Below are 25,430 nucleotides of genomic sequence, written 5' to 3'. Positions count from 1 at the left end.
AGGGTATCCAGTTAGGAAAAGAAGAAGTCAAATTGTCCCTGTTTGCAGATGACATGATTGTATATTTAGAAAACCCCATCGTCTCAGCCCAAAATCTCCTTAAGCTGATAAGCAACTTCAGCAAAGTCTCAGGATACAAAATTAATGTGCAAAAATCACAAGCATTCTTATACACCAGCAACAGACAAGCAGAGAGCCAAATCAGGAATGAACTTCCATTCACAATTGCCTCAAAGAGAATAAAATACCTAGGAATCCAGCTTACAAGGGATGTAAAGGACCTCTTCAAGGAGAACTACAAACCACTGCTCAGTGAAATCAAAGAGGACACAAACAAATGGAAGAACATACCATGCTCATGGATAGGAAGAATCAATATCGTGAAAATGGCCATACTCCCCAAGGTTATTTATAGATTCAATGCCATCCCCATCAAGCTACCAATGACTTTCTTCACAGAATTGGAAAAAACTGCTTTAAAGTTCATATGGAACCAAAAAAGAGCCCGCATTGCCAAGACAATCCTAAGTCAAAAGGACAAAGCTGGAGGCGTCACGCTACCTGACTTCAAACTATACTACAAGGCTACAGTAACCAAAACAGCATGGTACTGGTACCAAAACAGAGATATAGACCAATGGAACAGAACAGAGTCCTCAGAAATAATACCGCACATCTACAGCCATCTGATCTTTGACAAACCTGAGAGAAACAAGAAATGGGGAAAGGATTCCCTATTTAATAAATGGTGCTGGGAAAATTGGCTAGCCATAAGTAGAAAGCTGAAACTGGATCCTTTCCTTACCCCTTATACGAAGATTAATTCAAGATGGATTAGAGACTTAAATGTTAGACCTAATACCATCAAAACCCTAGAAGAAAATCTAGGTAGTACCATTCAGGACATAGGCATGGGCAAGGACTTCATGTCTAAAACACCAAAAGCAACGGCAGCAAAAGCCAAAATTGACAAATGGGATCTAATTAAACTAAAGAGCTTTTGCACAGCAAAAGAAACTACCATCAGAGTCAACAGGCAACCTACAGAATGGGAGAAAATTTTTGCAACCTACTCATCTGACAAAGGGCTAATATCCAGAATCTACAAAGAACTCAAACAAATATACGAGAAAAAAACAAACAACCCCATCAAAAAGTGGGGAAAGGATATGAACAGACATTTCTCAAAAGAAGATATTCATACAGCCAACAGACACATGAAAAAATGCTCATCATCACTGGCCATCAGAGAAATGCAAATCAAAACCACAATGAGATACCATCTCACACCAGTTAGAATGGCAATCATTAAGAAGTCAGGAAACAACAGGTGTTGGAGAGGATGTGGAGAAATAGGAACACTTTTACACTGTTGGTGGGATTGTAAACTAGTTCAACCATTATGGAAAACAGTATGGCAATTCCTCAAGGATCTAGAACTAGATGTACCATATGACCCAGCCATCCCACTACTGGGTATATACCCAAAGGATTATAAATTAGTCTACTACAAAGACACATGCACACGTATGTTTATTGCGGCACTATTCACAATAGCAAAGACTTGGAATCAACCCAAATGTCCATCTGTGACAGACTGGATTAAGAAAATGTGGCACATATACACCATGGAATACTATGCAGCCATAAAAAAGGATGAGTTTGCGTCCTTTGTAGGGACATGGATGCAGCTGGAAACCATCATTCTTAGCAAACTATCACAAGAAGAGAAAACCAAACACCGCATGTTCTCACTCATAGGTGGGAACTGAACAATGAGATCACTTGGACTCGGGAAGGGGGACAGGCTAAGAAAAGAATGAGGACGGGGCCTTGAGCCCAAGCTCACATGCCACTTGCTCAGTCTAGCCAGGGAGCCTTGGCTTTGTGCCCCAGGTTGTGAGGCTGGGAGTGCTCATACACAGCTGGCGTAACTGCGTGCCCTGCTCAGATCCTTGCTGCGTCCTCTGGAGTCCCCGCGCTGAGTTAGAAGACGTGGCTCAGGCCGCTGCTCATCATCACGGTGCACGTTGAACTTTGAAGTGGCTGTTTCACGTTGGAATCTGAGTTTCCTCATTTAAAAAATGGAAACGGTGAACAACAGGGTTCCTCGGGCATTCGCTGAGACAATCTGCAATCGTTCTGGAACGTAGAAAGCGTGACACCTGGGGATCGCTGATTTTACTCTTGTTATTGTGTGTGGGTCTTCTGGAGAGGTGAGGAAAGGAACCTAAAACTCTAAAACTCGCTGGGCAACTCCTCTGTGCCAGGTGCCTGGTGGGTGCTTTTTTTTTTTTTTTTTTTTTTTTTTTTTTTTTTTTTGAGACAGAGTCTCGGCTCTGTCGCCCAGGCTGGAGTGCAGTGGCCGGATCTCAGCTCACTGCAAGCTCTGCCTCCCGGGTTCACGCCATTCTCCTGCCTCAGCCTCCCGAGTAGCTGGGGCAACAGGCGCCCGCCACCTCGCCCGGCTAGTTTTTTGTATTTTTTAGTAGAGACGGGGTTTCACCGTGTTAGCCAGGATGGTCTCGATCTCCTGACCTCGTGATCCGCCCGTCTCGGCCTCCCAAAGTGCTGGAATTATAGGCTTGAGCCATCGCGCCCGGCCGGTGGGTGTTTTTTAAACATGATTTCATTTCCTCTGAAGAGTGACACTGTTAGGTAGTGTCTCTGTTTCTACAGGTGAAATAAAATCAGGGCTTATTAAGGCCGTCTCCCCGGCATTGCATAGGGTGGGGGCTGTGGCTGACCCCGTCGTAGTGCATGCGTGCTGCTCTGGACCCAGGTCCGCAGAGTCCACACATCCTGGATCCCAGAGCAGCAGCTACAGAGGTTCATTTTGGCCTTGTTTGGTGTGCAGAATCAGCTTTACTTCTGGGGGACAGCTGGAACTGAGTGTGCCTTCTTTATCCTGCAGGACTCCAGAAGACCTTTCGAGATTCGTGGTTGAGCTGCAGCAGAGGGAGCTTGCCTTGAAGGACAAGAACAGCGCTGTCACCAGCAGGTAGACCCGGCCGCCCAGGGCGCTTGTGGGATGCGTTTGCTTTGGAGAGCTGGGGCGAGTGAGAGTGTGTGCCCCCTGGCTCTCGGGGCACGGCGGTGCTTCACCGTGTGGGTGGCCCTGGTCTGGGGTGGGAAAGAGGCAGCAGGGATTTGAGGGAAGGATTTGCCCCATGTTTCCGCCATGTGCTGTGAGCCTCAGCTGAAGCACCACTGTCCGTCATTCTGACAACGTGCTAAACTGCCATGGGGTCTGGGGGTTGGCCTCCTGTTGTGGGGTCCCTCCTTGGATCAGGAGGGATCTCGTCTTCCCAGCAGGGTGGGGCCTCATGTGGTCTTGGGAACCAGCCCGTCCGTCACTAACGGGCCCACCCTGAGTCTTCACGTCAGCGTGAATGCAGGTGTGATTGGAAGCGGCTATGAATAGCAAGAGACATGCCCGTCACTCAGGAAATCCCAGGGGCTTCAGGGAACCTGGGATGACAATCAGATATGTGTTTCTTCTTATCCCACACCCCGGCTCTTCTCTGGTTTCACTTGTGGCTGTGAGGGGCCATACCTCTGAGATCACACACACGGGCAGAAAGGAGAGGCCTCCTTCTTGGATCTTTTCTGCACAAGGAAGCCTTTCCTAGGACCCCCACTGCCAGCAAGTGCCCCTTATGCCTCCTTGGCTAAAAAGGGGTCTTATGCCTTCCCCTGACCAGAAGATGGAGTTACCATGAGGGACTGAGCCCTGTCCGGTGGAACCCATGGGGCTGGTGGGCAGTGGGGCGGAGGGAAGGGCTGTGCAACTGGGGCCGCAGGGGAGCTCTGTGCCCTGCACGGCTCGCCAGGCCGTGGGTCTGTGTGGAGGGCCTGAAGCCCACCTGTTTGCCATTGATGATCAAGCTCAGCCTCATCCTCCTGTAGAGAGAGTGTTTTAATAATTTATTAATAGCCAGAAGGAGGTTTCTTATTTTGGGGGCTGATGTCACTTTGAAAATTGGCTTTTCGAAGCATCTGGGTGTGTTGGACATAATCATATCAATTTACTAAAAAGCCTCAAATGATAAAGATTGCCTTTTGCTTTCAAAGCTACTGTCAGATGAAACAGGCATTAAAAGTGATTTGAAGTTAAAGTTTTCACATTTTTACCAGGCGATCCTCATCATTTTACTTTGGAAATGAAACAGAATGAACTATTAAAGGAAAGGAAACTTGTACTTTTCTCCCACCAAAGAGGGAGGTGCTTCCTGAAATTATTTGCCTTTACCAGCAGCAGCAGGCCCGTCTCTGTGTCCAGTACCACACGGAAGGGAACGTTCCCATCTGCTCGCTGTCTGTGCTGCCTTCGCTTGGTCACAGATGTGGATTGAGCCCATGGGGGAATTGGTTTGGGAATGGGGTCTCTGCCTCAGGGAGCAGCCTCTACAGTGGGCAGGCGGTCCTCACAATCCCAGCCTTGGCTGGCCTCTCAGGACCTGTGGGCTCCCTCTGAGAGCTGGAGCACCCGCCCTGGGGAAGGATGAATCTTGGGGCACCCCATGGAAGCGCTTGGTGCTCCATCCTCTTCTGTGAAATGGGGTCTTGGGGTTGAGACGAGGTCCCTAGTACTGCTCCGGTCTGGGAGGCCAAAGGGAGAAGCTGCCCTGAAATCCTGGGTTCTCACAGGCGTTTCCCAGCTGGGTTTCATGTGTGTGTCGGTGTGCCGGTCCTGGGTTCTCACAGGCGTTTCCCAGCTGGGTTTCATGTGTGTGTCGGTGTGCCGGTCCTGGGTTCTCACAGGCGTTTCCCAGCTGGGCTTCATGTGTGTGTTGGTGTGCTGGCTTCCGTCCCTCCTGTGGCTTACTGCCCTGTGTGGGCTTCTTCAGCCGAGGTGCAGGCTCCAGATGGGGCTGGTCACACCCCTGCCACCTACTGCCAGGAGCGCGGGAGATGCTTCCCTGAGATGGGGCAGTGGAGAGGCGCGGGAGGCCTCTAGGCGTGAGGCTGGAGTTCCCGGTCCCTCTTGCCTGCAGGGCCTGGGGGGCGGCTGGTCTGCTCCTTGCTGGTCGTGTGACTTGGGCAGGCGCCTGGTCCTCTCTTCATCTCTGTGAACCGAAAGGTACTGGTAGTAACGACTGGGTTGCTGTCAGGTCTGAGCCTCCTGAGCCGCGCCTGGGCACTAACCATCCCCGGGTCTCAGTGGTGCTGCTTGCTGGTGGGTGGACACTTCCTGACCCAGGCTTTCTGGGGCCTGGTGACTCCGAGTGCCTGGCTCTTTTGTGCACTTTCAAGGCCCAGGAAGGAGGCAGACCCTAGGACAGGCGGCGCTGGCGGTGGCCACTGAGGTGTGGATGAGTCCAGTCGTGGCCTCGGCGCTTGAGTTCTGGCCTGTCTGCTGGGCTGCTGCTCTCTTAGGTGGCGGGACACCGTGTTCATCGTGGCCTGCCATGGCGGGGTCAGGGAGCCTTGCACGGTTGAACAGCTGAGCACATTTCTACAAGTTTCCTACAGGCAGTTGGACAGAAATTCAGATGAGCGTGAAGGAGGCGGCATGGCAGAAGGTGTGAGGCCGCGGTGGCCCAGATCCCCGAGGGCTTTGCCAGGCGGGCCTCAGTTTAAAGTCACTTTTGTTTGTTTCTCATTGAACGTAGCTTGTAGTCACTGAAGAAAGAGCCCTGGTCCAGCTGAGGTCACGGGTCATGAGGGCAGCTTCTGGACATTTTCCCTTGTCTGTGCAGACCAGTGGGCATGTGCTCGTGGCAACACGTGCTCTCCTCTGCAGTTTGTACCAAGTTGGCCGTGTCCGTCTTTCCTTGGTAGTGAACGCTGTTTTTGCCATGTGAGGAGCTTCTCAGGGTGCGGCTCTGCTGCCCTGTTCCTTGCTAGCCCATTGCCCGGTGCTCCCTCTCCAGGGCAGTGCCCTGTTCCTCGCTGCCCAGTGCCCGGTGCTCCCTCTCCAGGGCAGTGCCCTGTTCCTCGCTGCCCAGTGCATGGTGCTCCCTCTCCGGGGCAGTGCCCTGTTCCTCGCTGCCCAGTACCCGGTGCTCCCTCTCCGGGGCAGTGCCCTGTTCCTCGCTGCCCAGTGCCCGGTGCTCCCTCTCCGGGGCAGTGCCCTGTTCCTCGCTGCCCAGTGCCCGGTGCTCCCTCTCCGGGGCAGTGCCCTGTTCCTCGCTGCCCAGTGCCCGGTGCTCCCTCTCCGGGGCAGTGCCCTGTTCCTCGCTGCCCAGTGCCCGGTGCTCCCTCTCCGGGGCAGTGTCCTGTTCCTCGCTGCCCAGTGCCCGGTGCTCCCTCTCCGGGGCAGTGCTGCTGTGACGGTGCCGCTGGTGTGGCTCGTGTGGCAGCATCTTGGAATGCTGGTGCCTCAGGCCGAGCTTCTGAAGTGACGGCTGGGTCAGTCCTGTGCCTGTTTTCAGGAGCTTGGCTTTTAGAAGATGAATGTTGTCTATCAGCCAGCGTAGCGTGCCTGTGAGCGGCCTGCATCGTGCAGTCTTGTCTCACTTCCTGGGTGTTGTGTAACCTCCTCCTCTGCTGATCTGATGTGCGGAACAGAGCGCCCTTCCCGCAGTCGCTGTCTTGGTGACTCGGTGTTCCTTTCACCAGTGTGACACACGTCCACATCCGTGAAGCCAGAAGCCAGCAGGTACCTCGGCAGGTCCTGTGGGTTGGGCTTCTCTGCGGAGTTCCTGCCGTTGCTGCCTTTGTTTAAGTTTGCATCAGTTTCTCTCCATAGTTACTGCAGTAGCATTCCAGCCTGTTTCAGGGAGGAGCCCGGACTCTCCCACCCAGAAGAGTTCCGAGGCAGGGAAGGCAGCCAAGGGAGGGTCTGATGGGAACTTGCGGTGAAAGCCAGGGCAGGAAACAGATCATCCGACAGTGAGCAGATGCCGAGTCGGAAGCCATCGCCTGCCTCGTTTGAGGAAGATAAAATGACAGCATATCTCGGAGTTAGCTACTGGGCCACCAACCAGCCTGGAGCAAGAAGGAATTTTCCTAGCATCAAGCTATGGTGTTGACCCCTTTTACTGGTGAAGCACAGTTCCAAACGCTGCTGTGAGCTGGACTGAACTTTCTTTCTGAATGTTTCTGCACTCTTAGGACTGGAGGCCAGAAGCCCCGTGGTGGCACCTGTGCTGCAACGTGGTCTTGAGGCTGGAGTTTGTAGAGGCAAGAAGCTTCTGGAACTCTCAGCGTAGGACTTTGCTTTCCAGGGTTGCGAGGAGTCTGCTTGTTAGCTTTATGCGAGTTTGCTCAGGTGCTGCGCTGAAATTCCTGTCTCACAACAGAGAGCGTGTCTGTGGGACTGCTTGAGGATTCAGCGGGATGACGTTGATAACGCGCCTGGTGCAGCAGCTCTCAGCAGTCCCCGGGACATGGTGCTGTGGCGAAGGGTCCGGGGCTGGCTGTGGAGCCGGGGGCAAGCAGGGCTCTCAGTGGACAGCGGGGCAGCTTACAGGGCACTGGCTATAAGGCGCTCTAGGAGGGCAGGGTACTTGAGTGCATTTTGGCCTGGGAGTTGGGTCAGAACCACCAAACCTTGCCTCCTGTGTGTTTTTCCCTTCCTTTAGCCGTGGACAGATGGGGCGTCATCGGTCACCGGTGTGAACAGAGCCTGTCAGAGCTCCTGGTCCTCTTTACCTTGGGGCAGGAGTTTCAAGGCAGTGCAGGGGAACCTGGCCCTGGTTTGCACTTGAGCCTCAGTTTTAGCTCTTTGAATCTGTGAATGCACCTCCTGGTTGTGGGACTGAGGACAGGGCACGCAGTTCAGAATCAGTGGGTAGGTCTGGTGTACCCTCTGCTCACGCTTCACACGGGGTGCCCCGGGGCTGTCTTGTAGCCTCCCTTGCCTTTCCAGGCCCTCTTAGTCTTCTTGGCCTTTAGGGACCCAGACACCCTGCTACCTGGCGTCCCCAGCTCTGCCATCCCCAGCTCTGCCATGGGTAGAGCCGGGACAGGAGGCTGCAGTCCTTTGTGGCCCAGCCCGTGACCGTGCTGTCATCGTTCAGATCTGCAGTGGAACAGAGGGCTGACGTGCTCTGAGGGCTCTTGAAGAACAGGACTGGGAAGTTCTGGCAGGGATGTGTGGGGCCGTGCTCTTGGCAGTTTCTCTGCTGTGCTGGAAATAAGGCCATGCTTTGGAGAGGGCTGGTGGCGGGAGCGGGGCCTCTCAGGACCCTGTGAGGGCTCCAGAGTTCAGGTTTCTCATCTGTAATGGTGATGATGAATGACAATGGGGATGATGAGAGCAGTCAGTGTTTATCCCACATCTGCCCTCACCATGCGCTGTGCTGTGCTTCACGTGCAGCGTCTCACTTGAGCCTCACAGGCGCTCCCAGCTAGAAGCTCTTATGATTCCCTCTTTTGCAGGGGAGGAACTTGAGTCCCGGGTTAAACAGCTGGGAGGTGGTGAAAGCAGGACGTGCGTCCAGGCCCGTGGGTCTCCAGAACTCTGTGGGATGTGTTTGCAGGTGGATCCTGGGTCCATGCGGGACGCGTTGTGAGGCTGCCGCCTCGGCCTTTGGCCTTGCTTCTCTGCCTCAGCAGAGACCCTGGGCCATGGATCCTGCCTGGTGTTGTTTTGCCTGTTTGAAGCCTCAGGTATCCTCCTCAATGCTGACTTAAGGTAGAGCTGGCTGAGAGGTCCACAGAGGGGAGCCCTGAGGGGTGTGGATGCAGATGGAGCTCTCGTGTTGGGTCTGCCCCGGCCTTCCCTGCTGGTGCCCTGCGAACATCGGCTTTCCCAGCAGTGCACTCCAGCCCGGGCTCTGATCGCCGCAGTTTGGCAGTTTGTTTTGAAGATCCCACTTTGCTGCCTCCAGGCAGAAGAGCCCTTGGCCTGAAACCACCAGGCTGGCATGTCCTGGAGCACCTGGCCGCGTGGTGCTTCCGGGTGCCTGGGCCTGGCCTGTTTCATCTGCTGCTGCCATCAGGGGCCTGGGCAGCGTCAGGAGGAGGCAGGCCCTTGTCAAGCAGAAGGGACTTGAGAGGCATTGGGTGTGATGAGTGGGTATCACCGTGTTTTCTGTCACAGACGGTACTTTTCTGAGCCTCTTCCTGCCTCAGGTTTCTGTCGCCTCCCAAGAGTGAGTGAAGATCAGTTTACTAGTTATAAGTCTTTCCTGCTGTTGGTCCCAGGCGAGGCCGTCCTCTCAAGGATATAACAAGGCCATATCACCTTGTCACCTGGCATCTGAATTATGGTGCACTTGAGCCGTCCAGAGACCAGCAAGGTACATGAGATCCACGGTGGCTGGGCTGTTCCCCCCTTACACCTGAGGGGCCTCCCTCTGGAGAAGCCACTGCTGGTCCAGGCTCCAGGCCTGTATTTGCATCTGACTCTGCCAGGGGTGGCTCTCCGAGCGAGTCTTTCTGGTGATGGTGACTCCTGCCAGGGGTTTTGAGGCTCAGTGCAGTCGCCTGTGTGGAGCCTGGGGACAGTGCTGGCTCAGGGTGCGGGTTTTTAGCTAGTCCTTGTCGTCGCTGGCACCGTGTCTTGCTGTCACGTTTTGAGGTAACAGGGAAGTACAATTTCTGGGAGCCTAGGGCATAGCAGGGGTACGTTTTCCAGAGGGCTCCGTGGGGCAGGATGTCTCCTGTATGTGGCCAGTGGTGACGATCGAACGGGTTAGGCGGTGGGGGCATCTGGGAGGTCAAGGTGATGGAATTTGCCATGGATTGGTGTGGGTGAGAGAGCGCATCAGGACGACCAGTTCTGGCCTGCCCTTGAACTGACCATGGCCTCAGCCATGTGTTCCCAGCAAGTCTCATGCTCGTCCTGACCGCCTGCTCTCAGTACAAGGGGACCCCTGGGGTTGCGGGTGGTACGGGCAGAGGTCTTGTCACGTCCGTTCAGCTTTGGTGTCACTCGATGTAAACGGGCTTTGGCAGGAGGTGTGGAATCGGCCTGAGTCTAATGGGCTGTCTCCACGTGTTCCACGGTGGCAGCCCACCATGCCTATCTGGTCCAGGGCTGTGGTGGGGCACACGCCAGGAGCTCTGGGTGGCACTGTGCCCTTTACCATGGGCTCCGTGGCAGCTAGGGGTGCTCCGGCTAGCAGCAGAGAACCCGCGTGATCTGTCTGTATCCTGCTCCTGTCCCTCTGCCCCTCGTGCATCCCACCTGCGGCTGGTCCCAAGAGTGTCTCCTGTAGCCCCGGACCATGCCTGGGACGCAGTGCACCTGCGCCATAGAGGCCTCAGCCCCCGACCCAGCCCTGCACCAGGGGACAGCCTTTGAGGCTCCTGGTCTGTATCTAGAATGGGGCCCTTGATGGCATGTGCTTCCCTGTGGTGGTTTCAGTGCAGATGCTGGCACGTGCCTGCCTTGTTCTTTGGCGAAGGCTGCTCGGGTTAGTTTGGTTAGCACGCACCCTTTGGAAAGCCGTCTCTCTCGTGAGTCAGTTTTCTGTCTGTAGGATAGGCCCAGTGAGGAGGTTTTTGGGGGAATGTCAGGGACATCCCTGCACCTGGGGTCAGGCACCACACACTTGAACATGGGCCCCTCAGTGAGTCAGGTGCCCCAAAGCGTGCTGCTCAGGGTGACAGGAGCGGGCCCATTCTGTGCTCACAGCTGTGCGGTCCACCTGCAGGCCGGTGATGGCTGCCCCGGCGACTCTGGCCTGGTTGGTAGCCTCTGCCTGTCCTTTTGATTCTCAGTTCCCCTCTCTTCTCCACTGGGACTTTAGCAGGAAAAGAGGACTTGGCGGCACCTGTACCCAGAGCCAGGCCGTGTGGAGGGGCTGGGCCTTCCCCAGGCTGTCTTTGTGGCACCTGCCTGCAGTGCCCAGACTTGGACGTGAGATGGTGCTTGTGGCATGTGCAGCCGCCCGCTCCTCTGTGCTCAGCTTTGAACCTCCTTGTGGGGCCTCCTCAGCGGGGTGGGTGGGTACTAGGCCTGTACATTTTGTGGCCAATTAGAGGAAGAGAGAGAAGGGGAGCATGGCATGGAGATGTCTGGGTGAGCGAGTGTCTGTCTCGGGGCCTCCCTCCCTCATGCGGTGCCTTCTTGTTCCTCCAGTCCTTTCCTGATCAGGGCTAGTGAAGTCCCGGGTTGGGGGATGTAGACCCCGGGTGCCCATCCTGTCAATGCCGGGTTCTCTGTGGCCCCCCAGTGTGGTCTGGGCACCTGTCTGAGGCACCATCATGTTTCACGGAGCAGCTGACTGCTGGGCCTGAGATCAAGCCCCATCTCTCCTGAGAGGGGGTCCAGCCCATCCCGGCTCCAGGGGAAAGCCTGGGTCATCAGCAGGCATGGTCAGATGTCCTGGCTGTGCCCCCAGCATGCGGTGGCTGCCTGGCTTGGAGGGCCCCCCGCGGGGCGGCACTGGCTGGCCCTGTAGGATGCAGGCAGTCTTTGGCAAGGCCAACCCTGCTCTAGGTGGGTGTCTGACCCTGTTCCCTCCGCAGGCAGAGCCCTCGAGGTGAGCACACGCTCCTCCATGACTGGGCCGGGTCCAGCGTGCGCTGCCGCTGGGCTCTGGGGTCTGTCCGGGGCGCCTCCGCCTGCTGCTTCAGCCAGCTTGTGTTGCCTCTTTCAGCAAGATGAGCTGCCATTAATATTTCACACCCAGACTGTTTCCCTGCATGTTTTGCATTTCCATATTTAAAATGGCATTTACATATTCATGGATTTTTAAATAAGTTTTTATTGTTAAGGGATGTGGAAGTGGATGAAATGTGAAACTCCCCCTTTTATTCAAGCACTAGAAAAAAATTTCATCCCAAATGCAATCACTCTCTGAGTGCTTAGTTCTGTGGCAGTTGCCATAGGAGATTGTTCTGGAAGCTGGTGGGTCCCAGGGCCATGGAGCCGCCCTTTCTGGCATGCAGTGGTGTTTTCCAGCTGAGGTTGGGCACAGAGGCCTGGTTGCTCCTTGGGGTTTCTCTTGGCGGGGGCCTGGCCCCGTGCTGGGATGCAGGGCCGGCTCCCACCCACACCCATGGCTCTTCTTTTGGAGGAAATGTCTAAGGCAGACGAGGCTCTTCATCTTGGAAGTGGCTAAGGCTCCTTTTCTCCCTTCTCCCCGGTCACTCGGTGTCCCTGCCCTGGTCGACTTCTTGCTCCTGGCTCTGCGGCTGCGGCTAGGGCCTCGGAGGGCCAGTCAGCCCTGGTGCACTGTCCAATTCTGAGGGGTGCAGGGTGGCACCAGCCCCCTTCACCTTCAGGGTCCTTTGAGGGTCCTGTGTAAGAACGTGTGTGGGGCGGACGGGGGCTGCCGGAGGGGTGCTGGAGTCGCTGTTTCACGTTTGGGTACTGACAAATGTGGCTGAGCCTTTGCCTCTGGGACACTGGCCTGGGGAAGGCCCAGAGGAAGCCACCAAGGCTTGACAAGAGAGGGAGGCCCTGGGAGAGGCATCTGCAGGGGCCCTCTGGGCTTGGAGGCTGTGGGTGATCTCGAGCCAAGCACAGGTCACGGAAGGATGTGCGTCCTGCAGCGGAGTGGTTGAGGGCTTTGGAAGCCTGGCCACCTGGCCCGTGGCGTGCTCTGCTGCAGGGGAGCAGGGCAGTGGCTGTGGGGGTCCAGATGATAGACCATAAAACAGGGAAACTGAGGCCCGCGGGGGGGAAGAGACTTCACTCTGATGGAGTGAAGCCTAGAGCACAGATTTTTCTGGTCTCTATTGTTACTTACTTTTTAATATTTGTAGGCATAAAATTATTTTTTATCATCTCAGGCCTAAATCGCCCACAAAACCTCAGCCTCGAGGGTCAGGGGAAGTGCGGTTCGAGCTGCAGCTGGCCTCTCGATGCAGAGCCCCTCACACTGGCTCCTGCTGGAGCCATCTGGACGGGGGTCTCCCAAAGCCTGGCTTCCTTCCCCCATAGCCTTGAAGGAGGGCGGTGGGTATCCTCTGTGGCCGTGGAGTTCTCAGCAGTCTGCCTTTGGCCCCAGCACCTGGCAGCTTCTCCCAGCATCAGTGTTGTATTTTCCATACTCTCAGGGTGCCGGGTCATGGGTAGTGCCTGGTTCCTCCTGAGACCAGAGGCAGGACACAGAGCTCAGGGCTGTGGCCCTGGGGGCATGGCAGGGGGAGTCACCCTCACTGCTGAGGGTGGGGGCATCTCAGGGTGCAGCCTGGGTCTGGCAGCTCCCCCACCTTGGCAAGCCCTGGACTGCAGTCTGTGAGCTCGGAGGGAGGGTGGTCCCATGGGTTGGCTGTGAGTACACCGCTGGCTCAGGGGATTGGGCCATGTGCTCCCTGTGGCGGCCAGGGCTCAGGTTGTGGCCATGGTGTGGGGTGCTTCCTGGGGGTTGGGCCCTTCTCACAGTCCTCGCCCTGTCTGGGTGGGCTGGCCACGTAGGAGGGTGAGGCTGAGGCAGCCTAGTCTGCTCATCCTCCTTGCCTCTGGCCTCAGCGCTGGGGTGTCTGCTGAGGAGGAGGACCGCCTGTCCTGCCGGGACCTTGGGCCTCTCCGATGCATGTTGACCCCAGCTGCGAGGTATTCTCTTTGTCTCTCCTGCTTTTCATCTGGAAAATCGGGCCCAGGACTCTTGCTTTACAAGAGGAGTGGAGAATTGAAGATTTCGGAAGTTCTGACATCAAGCAGGTGCTCAGGAATGGCAGCGTTGTTCACAGGAGTGGGGTCTGTGGTCCCTGTCTCTGGGTCTTGCTCACTTGACCCCTGAGCCTTCTTTCTTGTTTGTATTGGGGTGAGTTCCACCCTCAATGGGTGTCTTTGAAGGATACCTGCAGCCCGCCTGGGGGAGGGCAGAGGAGTGCTGGCCTTCCTCTCAGTGCTTGCTCAGCCCCTGGGCATGGGGTTCTCAGAGTGAGGGACTGCAGGCGATGGCGGTGGGGTGGTCTTGAGAATGGGGGAGGCCCCATCTACTGCCTCCCCTCGGGCTGACTTCTCTTAACAAGCCGAAAGTGTGCATCTGGCTTTCATGTCCCCAGTCCCCACCTCTTGATGTGGTTTTCCCTCTGTTTTGTCAATAGAATCTGTTTTCAACCTCTCCATGCTGAAGTGCTTATCTCCCCAGGCCACTTGGTCTGGCGCTTGCCTTGCCGTGGTTCTGAGGACGCCTCACTTCATTAGGCTGAGTGGCTCTGGACTAAGTGCACCTGCAGAGGTGACAGCCCCACTGCCAGCCTGCTGAACGCTGCCGCAGCCAGGACGGTGGCTGGGGAGCGCGTCCCCTGGGCCAGCAGATACATCCTCTTCCTTTCTCCTTCCCTTGGGACCCTGTACGCACACCTGCATTCTCTCACCCTCTTTAGCAAGTTATGAAAAAGCTGGCGTTTCCTCCCACCCCCATGAAACACTTTGTAATAGCAGTCTCAGCCCGCGGTGTCAGGGGCTGCCCGGTGGTGGTGAGAGCGCAGCGTGGGTGCAGCCCTGGTGAAGGGCCTGGGACTCACGGCTCTGCGCTCGGATTGCGGGCTGGCCTGCGCTGTTGGCATAGAAACGCTCTGTGGACGGCAGTGTCGTGTGGCCAGTGTTGTGTGGCCATCGCGTAGTTATCCCATACTTCTGCCTCCTGCTTGGCTCCCCCTCTTTGGCGCCTCCAGGGCCAGAGGAGCACAGGTCAGAAACTGCTGGTCAAGAGACCTTTCCTGGAGAAGTTCCTGTTCTGGTTGTGGATCTGGCCTGTGTGGGAGCCTGAGGTGGCATCTTTGAGGTGACCCGGCACCACCGGGAAAGCTGTTTCCTGGCTGAGGTTTTCAGGCACGGCCATGGCACAAGCCCGTCTGCACCTGCGGCTAGAGGTGGCGTGTGCAAGCTGCAGAAGGGAAGGAGGAGACAATGTGGGCCCCTCACTCGCACGGGCCAAGCAGACCGGTAACATACCTGCCGCTCTGTGGCGTCTCTGTTAGAGAGCACAAGATGCCTGGCTTCAGCTCCCCATATCAGAAAACGGCATCTGGAAGCCATACACGTGTGAGAAGATAGGGACTGGGTCAGTCCTGTCCTTTGAAAGCAGACATCTTTCTTGGCCCCCAAAAGGTGGTAGTAGAGTCTAGATTTCCTCAAACATGTGGAGAAAAAACGGAAATGAAGACTATTTAAATGTGGTTGGTTGTTGCTTCAGGAAGAGAATAGGGAGATGGGAGAAGGGCCCTGGCTGGGGTTGGTCCCTCAGTCTTTTGATGAACTTCTGTTTCCTTGCTTGTTTTCGAGGAGAGCAGCCCACACCCCACAGTGGAGCCTGGAGCAGGGCCAGGGCTGCCAGGAGCTGCTGTCTAGGAAGACTAAGATGTGGTCCTCAAGGACCCCACGAGGCCTCCTTTCTCATGCCTGGCACTGCCGAGCCCAGGGCATCGTCAGTGGACTTGGGAGCATCCTCTTATGAACACTTTTCTTGAGTTTCCCTGTAATATTCCGTGACCTTCGTAAGCTCTGAGCCAAGAGCTTCCTTCTTAGCCTTGAAGCTGGCCGCTGCCGGCTCCTTTCCATGCCCGAGTTGGGATTCTTGGTGTGCAGGTGTGGAGAGCAGCTCCGATGCCACAGGCAGTTGGAGTACCCTGTCCTTCCTTGTTTGGCAGAGCATAAAATCAGTCTCAGGCCCTGTCACCATGGCCTCCGCTGCTCAGCCCCGAGGAGATGCCGGCAGATGCAGGGGCCCCCACCAAGGAGTGCTGCTGGCTCAGGGTCTGCCTGTGGCGAACAGGGGCCTCTGGAAGGGGCAGGCTTTGGGCAGGTGAATGCACTTGATCTGAGGGAGGGTGTTGGTGTTGCCAGCATCCTGAGCTCGAGCTGGTGCCATGGACCTGGGAGGGTCTCTCGGTCCTGTTAGGAAACTGGGTAAGAGAGTTGGAACAAAGAAACATCCACTGCTAGGCACCTGTGGGTACCAGGCACTCCATATGTGTCCTCCTGCTCTGGCATCAACCCTGCACACTGGCGGGGAGCCTCTCGCTTTGCCCTGGTTTCCCCAAGGTTGTGGAGCCACTCAGCCTGGAATCTGCTTGTGAGCTCAGGGCTGTTTCCTAAGCCTGTGCCCTCTCACCATGTTACGTCTCATCAGGGTGATGCTTTTTCAAGCTCGGATATCACAGATTGCTTCCTCAGGGCATGAGGCTTCTGATGCTGACCCTTTTTTAATACTGTGGCTGAGAAACACAGTTGCGCAGAGTCTGCAGAACAGCATTGACGTGGCTGTGACAGACAGTGTTGGTCAGCGTGGGGCAAATGCGGCTTCCTGGTTCTGTCTTGTTGTGCTTGGAGTGGACATAGGGGCTCTAGGAGAGCGAAGGCTGTGACCACTGCCCCGAAGGAGCTTTCCCTCTCCTTGGGAAGAGAAACCAGCAGTGAATGCCTTAGAGGACTGGAGAGTGTTGGGCTGCGCGGTCCTGATCATGGCCACGCTTCCCAAATGCCTGGCTGCTTATGAGTTATATGGTGAAAAGAGTCTGAAAATGGAGATCCCTGGACTCACCTCCAAAGGCTCGGATTCAGGGCTCTTTGCTGAGGCCATTGCTCCCTTCATGAGTATACTTTTCCCCTTGGGCCTGGGACACATGCACACACGTCACCATGAGAGGTGGCCGCAAGACTCCCACACGTGGCCATGAGAGGCGGCCAGAGCTGGTGGGTAATTGTCCCGAGCGTCGTCATGAGAGCTGGGGGGCAAGAGTCCCGAACGTTGCCCACCGCCTGAGCCTTCCTCTGCACCAGCATCATCCTCACTTGTTGGGTTGGTCCAGGCCCCTTTAATGACAAACAATTACCGAAAACAAAGAGTTTTTATTTGTGGGGAATCGTATCTATCAGTATTCACCATCTTTGGAAATTAAAATTAAATCATTATTTGTAATTATATTTATAATCTCATTAAAAACAATTCATTATCACTTAACAAAATATATTTATGAAAAATGCATTTTCTAACACAAAACAAGACTTAGTGAGAGGAATGGCATTGTTTTTACTTTCTACAAATCCTTTCAGTGTCTGGTGAAGTAGAAGACGGGGGCATCTCGTGTTTGCGTCTGCGTCTATCTGCCATGGTCTCTTCTTTTGGAGTCTGTGGAATAAGTCTGGCCCCGAACGGGTGTACCATTGGAAGAAGGAGGGCCTAGTGGCCTGAGAGCCCCCCACACAGGCTCGGCTCAGCCTTGCCTGCTGGGTGGGTGAGGGCCGAAGGCAGGAGTGCTCAGCCTTGCCTGCTGGGTGGGTGAGGGCGGAAGTCAGGAGCGCTCAGCCTTGCCTGCTGGGTGGGTGAGGGCCGAAGGCAGGAGCGCTCAGCCTTGCCTGCTGGGTGGGTGAGGGCAGAAGTCAGGAGTCTCAGCCTTGCCTGCTGGGTGGGTGAGGGCGGAAATCAGGAGTCTCAGCCTTGCCTGCTGGGTGGGTGAGGGCTGAAGGCAGGAGTGCTTATGGTTCCTTCACACCTTTCATGGCTAATCTTACCTTTCTGGGTAGTGTTTGCTCAAAATTCTGATTTGAGTGTAGGGGGTGTTTTGTGTTTGTTGAACATGAACATCATTAATGAATATCAGTCATTCAATGTCTGGGAAGGTTTCCTCAGTTCTGTTTTTTTCTGGAAAAGGTGACTCGTGTATCCTAGAAAAGGCCCACTTTGCAGCATTCCGGACAGTCGAAGGAGGATGGCTCAGTCCGTCAGCAGCAGAGCTGATTTCCTTCAGGTGTTCTTGCCCTGGATGAGCAGCAGGGGTGGCCCCGGGGCCTGGAGATTGTGCCCACATGATTTCTAGTGGAGCCAAGAACTTGGGCAGCCACAGGTTGCTCTCTGAGAACCCCCACGAATCCAAGACTAGTCTATAAGAAGAGAGGGTGGCCTCCCTGGAGACATATGCAGCTGCTGGACACATGTGGGCTCTGGTGACTGGTCCTGTTCAAATGGGCAGATTTTTCTTTTTGTTATCATAGAGAAGCTAATTTCTTATTGTCAACTATTTCCATCTTAAAACTAAGTAAGAAACTAGAAGCTGTCTCGTTAAGATCAGGCACGAGGCAAGGAGTCCCACTCACCACTCTATTCACTGTCATACTGGAAGTACTAGCTACAGTGCAATAAGACAAGAAGAAGGAATAAAGGAAGGAAGAAATAAAAATGTCTTTGTTTGCAGATGACATGATTGTCTATGTAGAAAATTCTGAGAACTAACAAAAGAACTTGTAGAGTAATGAGTGGTGAGAGAGAGCAGGGTATGGACCATACACACCGTCAGCTGCTTTCCTGTATACCAGCAACAAGTAGAGGGAATTTGAAATCAACACCCAGTACTGTTTACATTACTACCAAAAAACAGCTTAGACACAGAGACCTGTATAGGGTATGCGTGAGGATATCACCAGACCTGATGAAAGAAATCAAAGCTGTAAATCAATGGAGCGGCAGTCTATGTTCATGGATAGGAGGACTCAGTATTATCAGTTCTCTCTGGAGGGTCTATGCAGTCCCAGTCAGAATCCCAGCAAGTTATTTTTGTGGATATCAACAGATTCTAAAGTTTATATGGGAAGGCAAAAGATGGCAATGGCCAGCACAACACGGGTGAACAAAGCTGGAAGACTGACACTTCCCGACCTCAAGACAGCATGAAACCACAGTGATCAAGGTGGCGCGGGGCAGCACATCACCGGTGAACAACACCGGAAAACTGACAGTCCCTGACCTCAAGACTTAGTGTAAAACCACAGTGATCAAGGTGGCGCGGGCCAGCACATCACCAGTGAACAACACTGGAAAACTGACACTCCCCGACTTCAAGACTTAGCGTAAAATCCCAGTGATCAAGGTGGCACGATGTTGATGGAAGAATGGACAAACAGGTCTGTGGAACAGGTCGGAGAGCCTCGAAATAGACCCACACAGATATACTCGGATCATCGTGGACAGCAGAGCAAAGGCAACTCAGAGGAGAATGGTCTTTTCATTAAATGGTGCTGGAACAGCGGAACAGCCACAAGGGAAAAATCTAGACACAGACCTTACCCCTTCCTCAAAAATCAACTCAGAATGGATCACACACCTGAGTGTAAAGCACAAAACTTTAAAACTCCTGGAAGATAACAGGAGAAATATCTAGCTGACCTTCAATTCGGCAGTGACTTTTAATATACAACACCAAAGGCACAATCTGTGAAAGGATTGATGAGATGGACCTCATTAAAGTTAGAAATTGCTGCTCTGTGAAGGAAACTGTCGAGAATAAAAAGAGAAGCCACAAATGGAGAAAATATTTTTCATTGTCATGCACAAGACATATCTGATAAGGACTGTTATCCAATTATACAAAGAACTCTTCAAACTTAGTGGTAAGGAAACAGACCACCCAATTAAAAAAATGGATGAGCTGAGCAGGCGCCTCACCAAAGCAGAGGTATGGGTGACGGAGAAGCACGTGAGGAGATGCTCAGCATTGCATCGTTAGGGAGCAGCACGTGAATGCACCCAGACCTCACTGCACCTGCTTAGAACATCGTCAGCACCGAATGCTGGTGAGGATGTGGAGCAACAGGAACTCTCGCCAACGCAGAACAGTGCTGCAGCCACTTGGAAGGCACTTTGGCAGCTGTTTAGAAAAGGAAACATTCTGTACTGTCCAGCTCTGCCTCTTGGAGGTTGTCCAAATGAGTTGAAAACTTATGTTCACACAGAAACCTGCACACAAGTGTTTATAGTAGGTTTGTTCAGAATCACCAAAACGTGGAAGTGACCGACATGTCTGTCTCAGTCTGGGTTTGTGTTGTTTTAAAGGAATACGTGAGGCTGGGTAATTTATAAATAAGAGGCTTGTTGGGCTCACGGTCCTGCAGGAAGCGTGGCGCCGGCACCTGGCTTCTGGTGAGGGCCCCAGGCAGCTTCCATTCATGGTGGGCGCTGAGGCGGCTGGCACCACGTGGCGAGGAAGGGGGAGAGTGTGGAGATGCCAGGCTGCCTGTAGCAATCAGCTCTCCTGGTAACTGATGAAGTGAAATCAGCTCTCCTGGTAATTGATGAAGTGAGGACTGCTCTTTAGCATGAGCAGTCATGAGGGACCCGCCCCCATGGCCCCAACCTCTGCTCCCAGGCCCTGCTTCCAGTCCCGGGGATCAGATGTCAACCTAAGATTTGGAGGGGTCAGGAACCATACGCTAACAGTGTCCTATAGGTGAGTGGATAAACGGTGGCATGTCCATTCGCTGAATTCCTATTCTGAGCTAAAAAGAAATGAGCTACCAAGCCCTGAAAAGACATGGAAGAATCTTAAATGTATATTGCAGAGTGAAAGAGGACAATCTGTAAAGGCTGTGTACTGTGGGATTTCTCCTCCGCGATATACTGGAAAAGGCAGAACTGTGGACACAGTAAAAAGATCAGTGGTTGCCAGGGATGGACGGGAGGGATGCACAGGGGGACCCAGAGGGTTTTTGGGCAGTGAACCTACTCTGCATGTGGCCGTCATGGTGGACACCCAGTCGCATGCAGGAGACTCTGCTCTGCACATGGCCATGATGGTGGACACACAGTCGCACGTAGGAGTGAACCGACTCTGCACATGGCCCTGATGGTGGACACGCAGTCGCACACAGCGGTGAACCGACTCTGCACGTGGCCATGATGGTGGACACGCAGTCGCACGTAGGAGTGAACCGACTCTGCACGTGGCCCTGATGGTGGACACGCAGTCGCACGCAGCAGTGAACTGACTCTGCACATGGCCGTGATGGTAGACACGCAGTCGCATGCAGGAGACTCTGCTCTGCACCTGGCTGTGATGGTGGACATGCAGCTGCATGCACGAGACTCTGCTCTGCACGTGGCCGTGATGGTGGACATGCAGTCGCACTCAGCAGTGAACTGACTGCACGTGGCCGTGATGGTGGACACGCAGTTACACGCAGCAGTGAACCATCTGCATGCAGCCATGATAGTGGACACACAGTTGCACGCAGGAGTGAACCGACTCTGCACGTGACCGTAATGGTGGACACACAGTCACACAGGGCCTGCAGACATGCGTTCCTCTAAACCCGAGAATGTAAGACAAGACAAGTGAGCCCGGGTGTCCCCTGTGGACTTTGGTTTATCAGTGGTAACGAATAGACTGCAGTCGTGCACAGTGCAGGGGAATCTGCCTGGGGGCAGAAGGGTAGATGAGAACTCTCATTTCTGCTCAGTTTTCCTGTAAACCTAAAATTGCTTGAAGAAAGAATGTCTGTAAATTTAAAACAAAAATTAGCAAGTAAGATGAGGCTAGAGAGAACTGTCCCAGGGGTCAGATTGTTGAGACAAAATGCAGTTGGGGCTGGCTTCCTCCTGAGTCAGCCTCCCTGGCTGCTTGGAGAAGAGAGAGAGCACGCTGAGTGTCAGGAGGCAGCACCGCGGCAGGTCCCCGAGGCACATCCTTCCCCAACCTCTCCATTAGAGACACCTGAGCAGCCCCAGGCAGCTTTCGCCTGTGTATGGTCAGGCCCTCGTGGGGGGCTTACAAGACTTGTGTGACTGCCGGTTGCCAAAAGATGGAAGCAGGTCCTGTGTCATGACCCAGAGACCCCAGGTGCGATGGCTGTCACATCCTGCTGCCCTTCCCAGCCTGAGCCAGCTGGGGCCGGGGTGGACACAAGGACTGATGGGGGCTGAAGGGCACAGGTCACCCCGGGGGAGGTGCATGGGCCTGGGGGACACTCCTGAGCTGTCCCCGTTGCTGTTGTCTGGATCAGAACTTGGGGGCCCAGCTGGTGCAGGCACGAATGTTCCAGCACATTTGTGAGGATGAGCCGGGAGGACTTGAGCAAGGACGCCATCAGTGCCTGCACGGAGGTCCCCTGGGACTGACAAGCTCGTCGGGGAAGCAGAAGCAGCGCTTTGAATTTTAAATTGGTTAAATTCCTTTTCCTCTCAGTCTCAGCTGCTCCCTGTTTCCCTTAGAGAGCCAGGGAGGTTAGTGTCCTCTCATCTCCATGCTCTGCCAATTTTACTGCTTTTCCGTGTTTCCTCACCATCAATAGAACTGATTTTATGATGCTTAAGCCATTTTTAACGTAGCCTCTCATCACAAGGTGGAGAAGTGAGGGGAATTGTGCCTCTCCAGACCATAGAACATGTGTCCTTCCTGTTTTCAAGCATTTGGGCCAAGACTGCCTTTGCAGAGTCCTGAGGTGCGTGGGATGAGCGTGTGCTGTGTGCAGGGTCCACTCTGGGGCCCGAAGAAGGCTGACCCCCTGCTCATCCATCTCTCGCAGGAGCTCCCAGTGTAGTATGTCAACCTGAAATACTCCAAAGGGTCTGAATCTAGTTTAAAGAGTTTATTCAATGGCAAGGTTCCTTGAGGATGACCACCAGGGAAGAACAGATTCCGAAGAGTGGAAGTCAGTGTTGCAAAGCATGGAAGTTTGGGATCATTTATACAGACGAGTTTAGGGAAGCTTAGCAGATCTCAGCATCCTTCTGTGAGGGGCTTAACGCATCGTGAGAAAGATCGGATTCGATGCGGTGGCCTTTATCTTTCAGGGAAGGTTGATTTGGCTTTCACACTGAAGACGTAGCAGGCATCTTGCGCCATCTGGTCTGTAGATGCAGGACAGTGAGAGGCAGTGAATCCGTCACAAAGATCGGTAACTGGAAATGGGAGAGGTGTGGTGTGTGGTCTCTCCTAGTCATTTACGGGACAAGAAGGAAGAGGAAGAGAGTCGCGGACACGCTCCCCACCGCGGACACGCTCCCTGCCTTGGACACGCTCCCCGCCTCGGACACGCTCCCCGCCTCGGCCTCCGGGGCTTTTTCCACTTGGCATAATAAAGTGCTCGGGTCCTGACATTTTACTTTCTTTTACAAGCAGGAGTGGTAGGACACACCTTTGGAGTTGAGTTTATGTTTGGAATCACTGGGGTCCCAGAGAGAGGGAGAGAGGCCCAAGACTGTGGGAGGCTGGTCTCCTTTCCCACACCTGCAGCAGATGACATGGAGAGTTAAGCTCTGGCCTCTCAATTGCTTCCTTATTCCAGATTCCTCGGCCTGTTCATCTGGCATGCCCCTGGGGAGGTCCTGGGGGGTGGGGACTGTCATGGCGTGGAGAGAGCTCTGGGCTTAGGGACTTGGCCTTGAGGTGCTGTGTGTCCAGGCCAGCTTTTCTCCAGCCCAGGATGTGGCGACTGAAATACTTCAGTGGGGAGGCACCCGAATGCTGCTGGCACAGCTCCTTGGATCTCTTAGGTGAGCTCCATGGCTGCGCCCAGCCAGGCACCTGCTGCAGGCCGAGGGCTGGGCAGAGAAATCCAAGAGGAGGGCATTCGGCTCCCGACACGTAGAGGTGCTTTTGATGCGCAGGTGGCATTTCCTGCACCCACTCGGTGCCGGAGTCTGTCTGCCTGCCCTGGTGCTTTTACCCCCATCCCTACCCCTCTGTTGGGTAGTGTTTACTTCACCCTTCTGCTGGGCCCCAGAAGGACAGCTTTTTGGACTGGTTGGGAGCGTCCTGGCCCCTGGGAGCCATGAGTCCCTCTGTGCCTGCTGATCCAGCTGCCCGCCTGTCTGCCCCTCCGACGGTGGTGGCTGTGTTGTGCACTTTCTTTGTGTGCACACAGGATCCTGGGGGAGGCCGTTGGCTCAAGCCTGGGGTGCAGAGAGCACTCCTTGGACTGCCTCTGACGTGTGTGTAAAAATAACTGCATTTGTTTTTCTGATCTGTGGGCAGAAGCTCGAGCCTGTGCGTCCAGCTGCGTGTCTCGCCATCTTGCTCTTGTCAGGGAGACCATCTTTGTTAGACAGGTGGCCTCCAGAGGGATGGGATCGTGTGCGTGCTCTCCCCTCATGACTGGAGGCACCTGGGGTTCCTGTCCTGCTGCTTCATGTGTGACTGGACTCTGAGAAGCGCGTGTCCCTCGCGTCCTCATTGCTGGCAGGTAACAGATTCAGACCCACGGCAGCGGGGGCACTGCCCAGTAGGAGTCGTGTGGACGGGAGCCGCAGTGAGCCTGCTGGATGGCTTGGCCTGCTTGTGCCTGTCCAAATCCACGGTCCCGCGGAGACAGACCTTTTACTCTTCCATACCTGCCACAGCACATTCAGATGTCCACAGGCAGAAACTGGGCTTTCCCTCTTCCAGGCCTCTTGTTCTTTCACTCTCTCCCCACCCCATGACCAGTGCCCACCTGGTGGTGGCCCGCTGCACATGTGAGCTACCTGGTGGTAGGTTAGCCTTGGCGGCCCCAGCTCCCCCAGGATCCTGCAGTCCCCTCATGGAATGCACCTGTCCAGTCCCTGCCCCTTCCTGCTCTGGGACTGGGAGATCAGAGAGCTGCCTGCCCACAAACCCAATTTTGTCCTTGGGGTGGGGTCGTGCACCACCTCCACTCTGCTCAGTTGGTCATCGCCGGCAGCACTCTCCGTCTCCTCAAGATCCAGATGCCCTGAAGCCTGGGGGGGGGGGGGGCTGTGTCCCCGCTCTGGCTTTTCTCCTCCTCCCTGTGGTCCGTGTGTCTTGACTGCTGTGTGGGAAGCCTGAAGGTATAGGAGCAGAGAGAACGCAGCGTGAGCTGAAGATGGGGTCTTGTGCCCCTGGGGAGGCACGGTGTGGCCTGGCGGGCTCGAGGGTGGCTGAATGAACCTTCTGAGCGCAGGTCCCAGCAGCCACCTGTCCTGTCCCCAAAGTGAGAAGGGCAGAGGGAGGGAGCCAGTTTCAGCCCCTCCCAGTGTCGCTGCCAGGACCCCTGCAACGGCCAAGGCCCCAGCTGAGCCTTCAGCCCTCTTGCGGACACATCGTGTTTTCTGCTTTTTCGCTCATCCCTCCATGTTACACAGCCTCTGGTGGGTTGCCTGTGCCGTTGGTGAGGCCTCTGGGTGCAGGGACTCCCGTCAGGGCCTTCCCTCAGGCAGGGCAGGTCACCTGGCCTCTCCTGAACGGCTATCTTCCGGACGTGGCCTTCCTGTTCGTGTTCTGTGCTTTTTGTGATTCCCGTGCTGATAAGTGAGTGTTTCATGAACTCTGAACTGCCTGGGTCTTTCATGGTGGTCCAGCCTCCTCCACCCTCTCTCTCTGGCACCAGGGCTGCGTTTTGGGGACTCTAGGCGTGGATGGCCCTGCCACGTTTCAGTAGTGCCGTTTGGGAGATGAGAGGTGGTTGAGCTGCTGACAAATGCAAATCAGTGACAGAAAATGCAGAATAGTTAGTCTGGGACCAGAGAACTCTAAAGAATATATGCAGACCGGGACAGTTGTCCAGCTTCATGAGAACCACGTTGATTTAGAAATAATCTGGGAGGACGTCAGCTCCTCAACAGGGGATGAAGGCCGGACCAGAGCCCCAGTTATGAGTTGAAGCAGCCTCCTCACCTCCTCGTCACCGACGACTGTGATTTAAAGAGCATTTTATTTTTTGGATACCTCTCAGTGCCGGGGCCTTTCATCCATTTGTTCTCATCATGAAGTTCTGAGAGGTCGACACTATCTTAATCTCTCAGGTGCGAGCAGAAGTCTCTTGCTTGAGGTCACAGCCGCTGGTTGGAACCAGTTCAGACCAGCTCTGGGGCCATTGCCAGCTGCGTGCCCATGTGGGTAGTGGGGTTCTGAGGCCCCAGCAC

The 25,430-nt window shown here is 54.7% G+C and overlaps 1 protein-coding gene across 6 annotated transcripts in view; it reads left to right on the top strand.

The window, feature by feature from the left end:
* The window catches only part of MAD1L1 (mitotic arrest deficient 1 like 1), a 412,602-nt gene that overhangs the window by 84,306 nt on the left and 302,866 nt on the right, over positions 1-25,430 (top strand). For all 6 annotated transcript variants that reach the window (XM_030932978.1, XM_010366657.2, XM_030932977.1 and 3 more), the window contains exon 11: positions 2,915-3,001. In XM_030932978.1, coding sequence (XP_030788838.1) covers positions 2,915-3,001 — 87 coding nt within the window. The remainder of the gene's footprint in view (positions 1-2,914; positions 3,002-25,430) is intronic.

This window comes from Rhinopithecus roxellana, chromosome 6, assembly GCF_007565055.1.
Source record: "Rhinopithecus roxellana isolate Shanxi Qingling chromosome 6, ASM756505v1, whole genome shotgun sequence".
Taxonomy (NCBI): domain Eukaryota; kingdom Metazoa; phylum Chordata; class Mammalia; order Primates; family Cercopithecidae; genus Rhinopithecus; species Rhinopithecus roxellana.
This window is presented reverse-complemented; position numbering and strand designations above follow the sequence as displayed.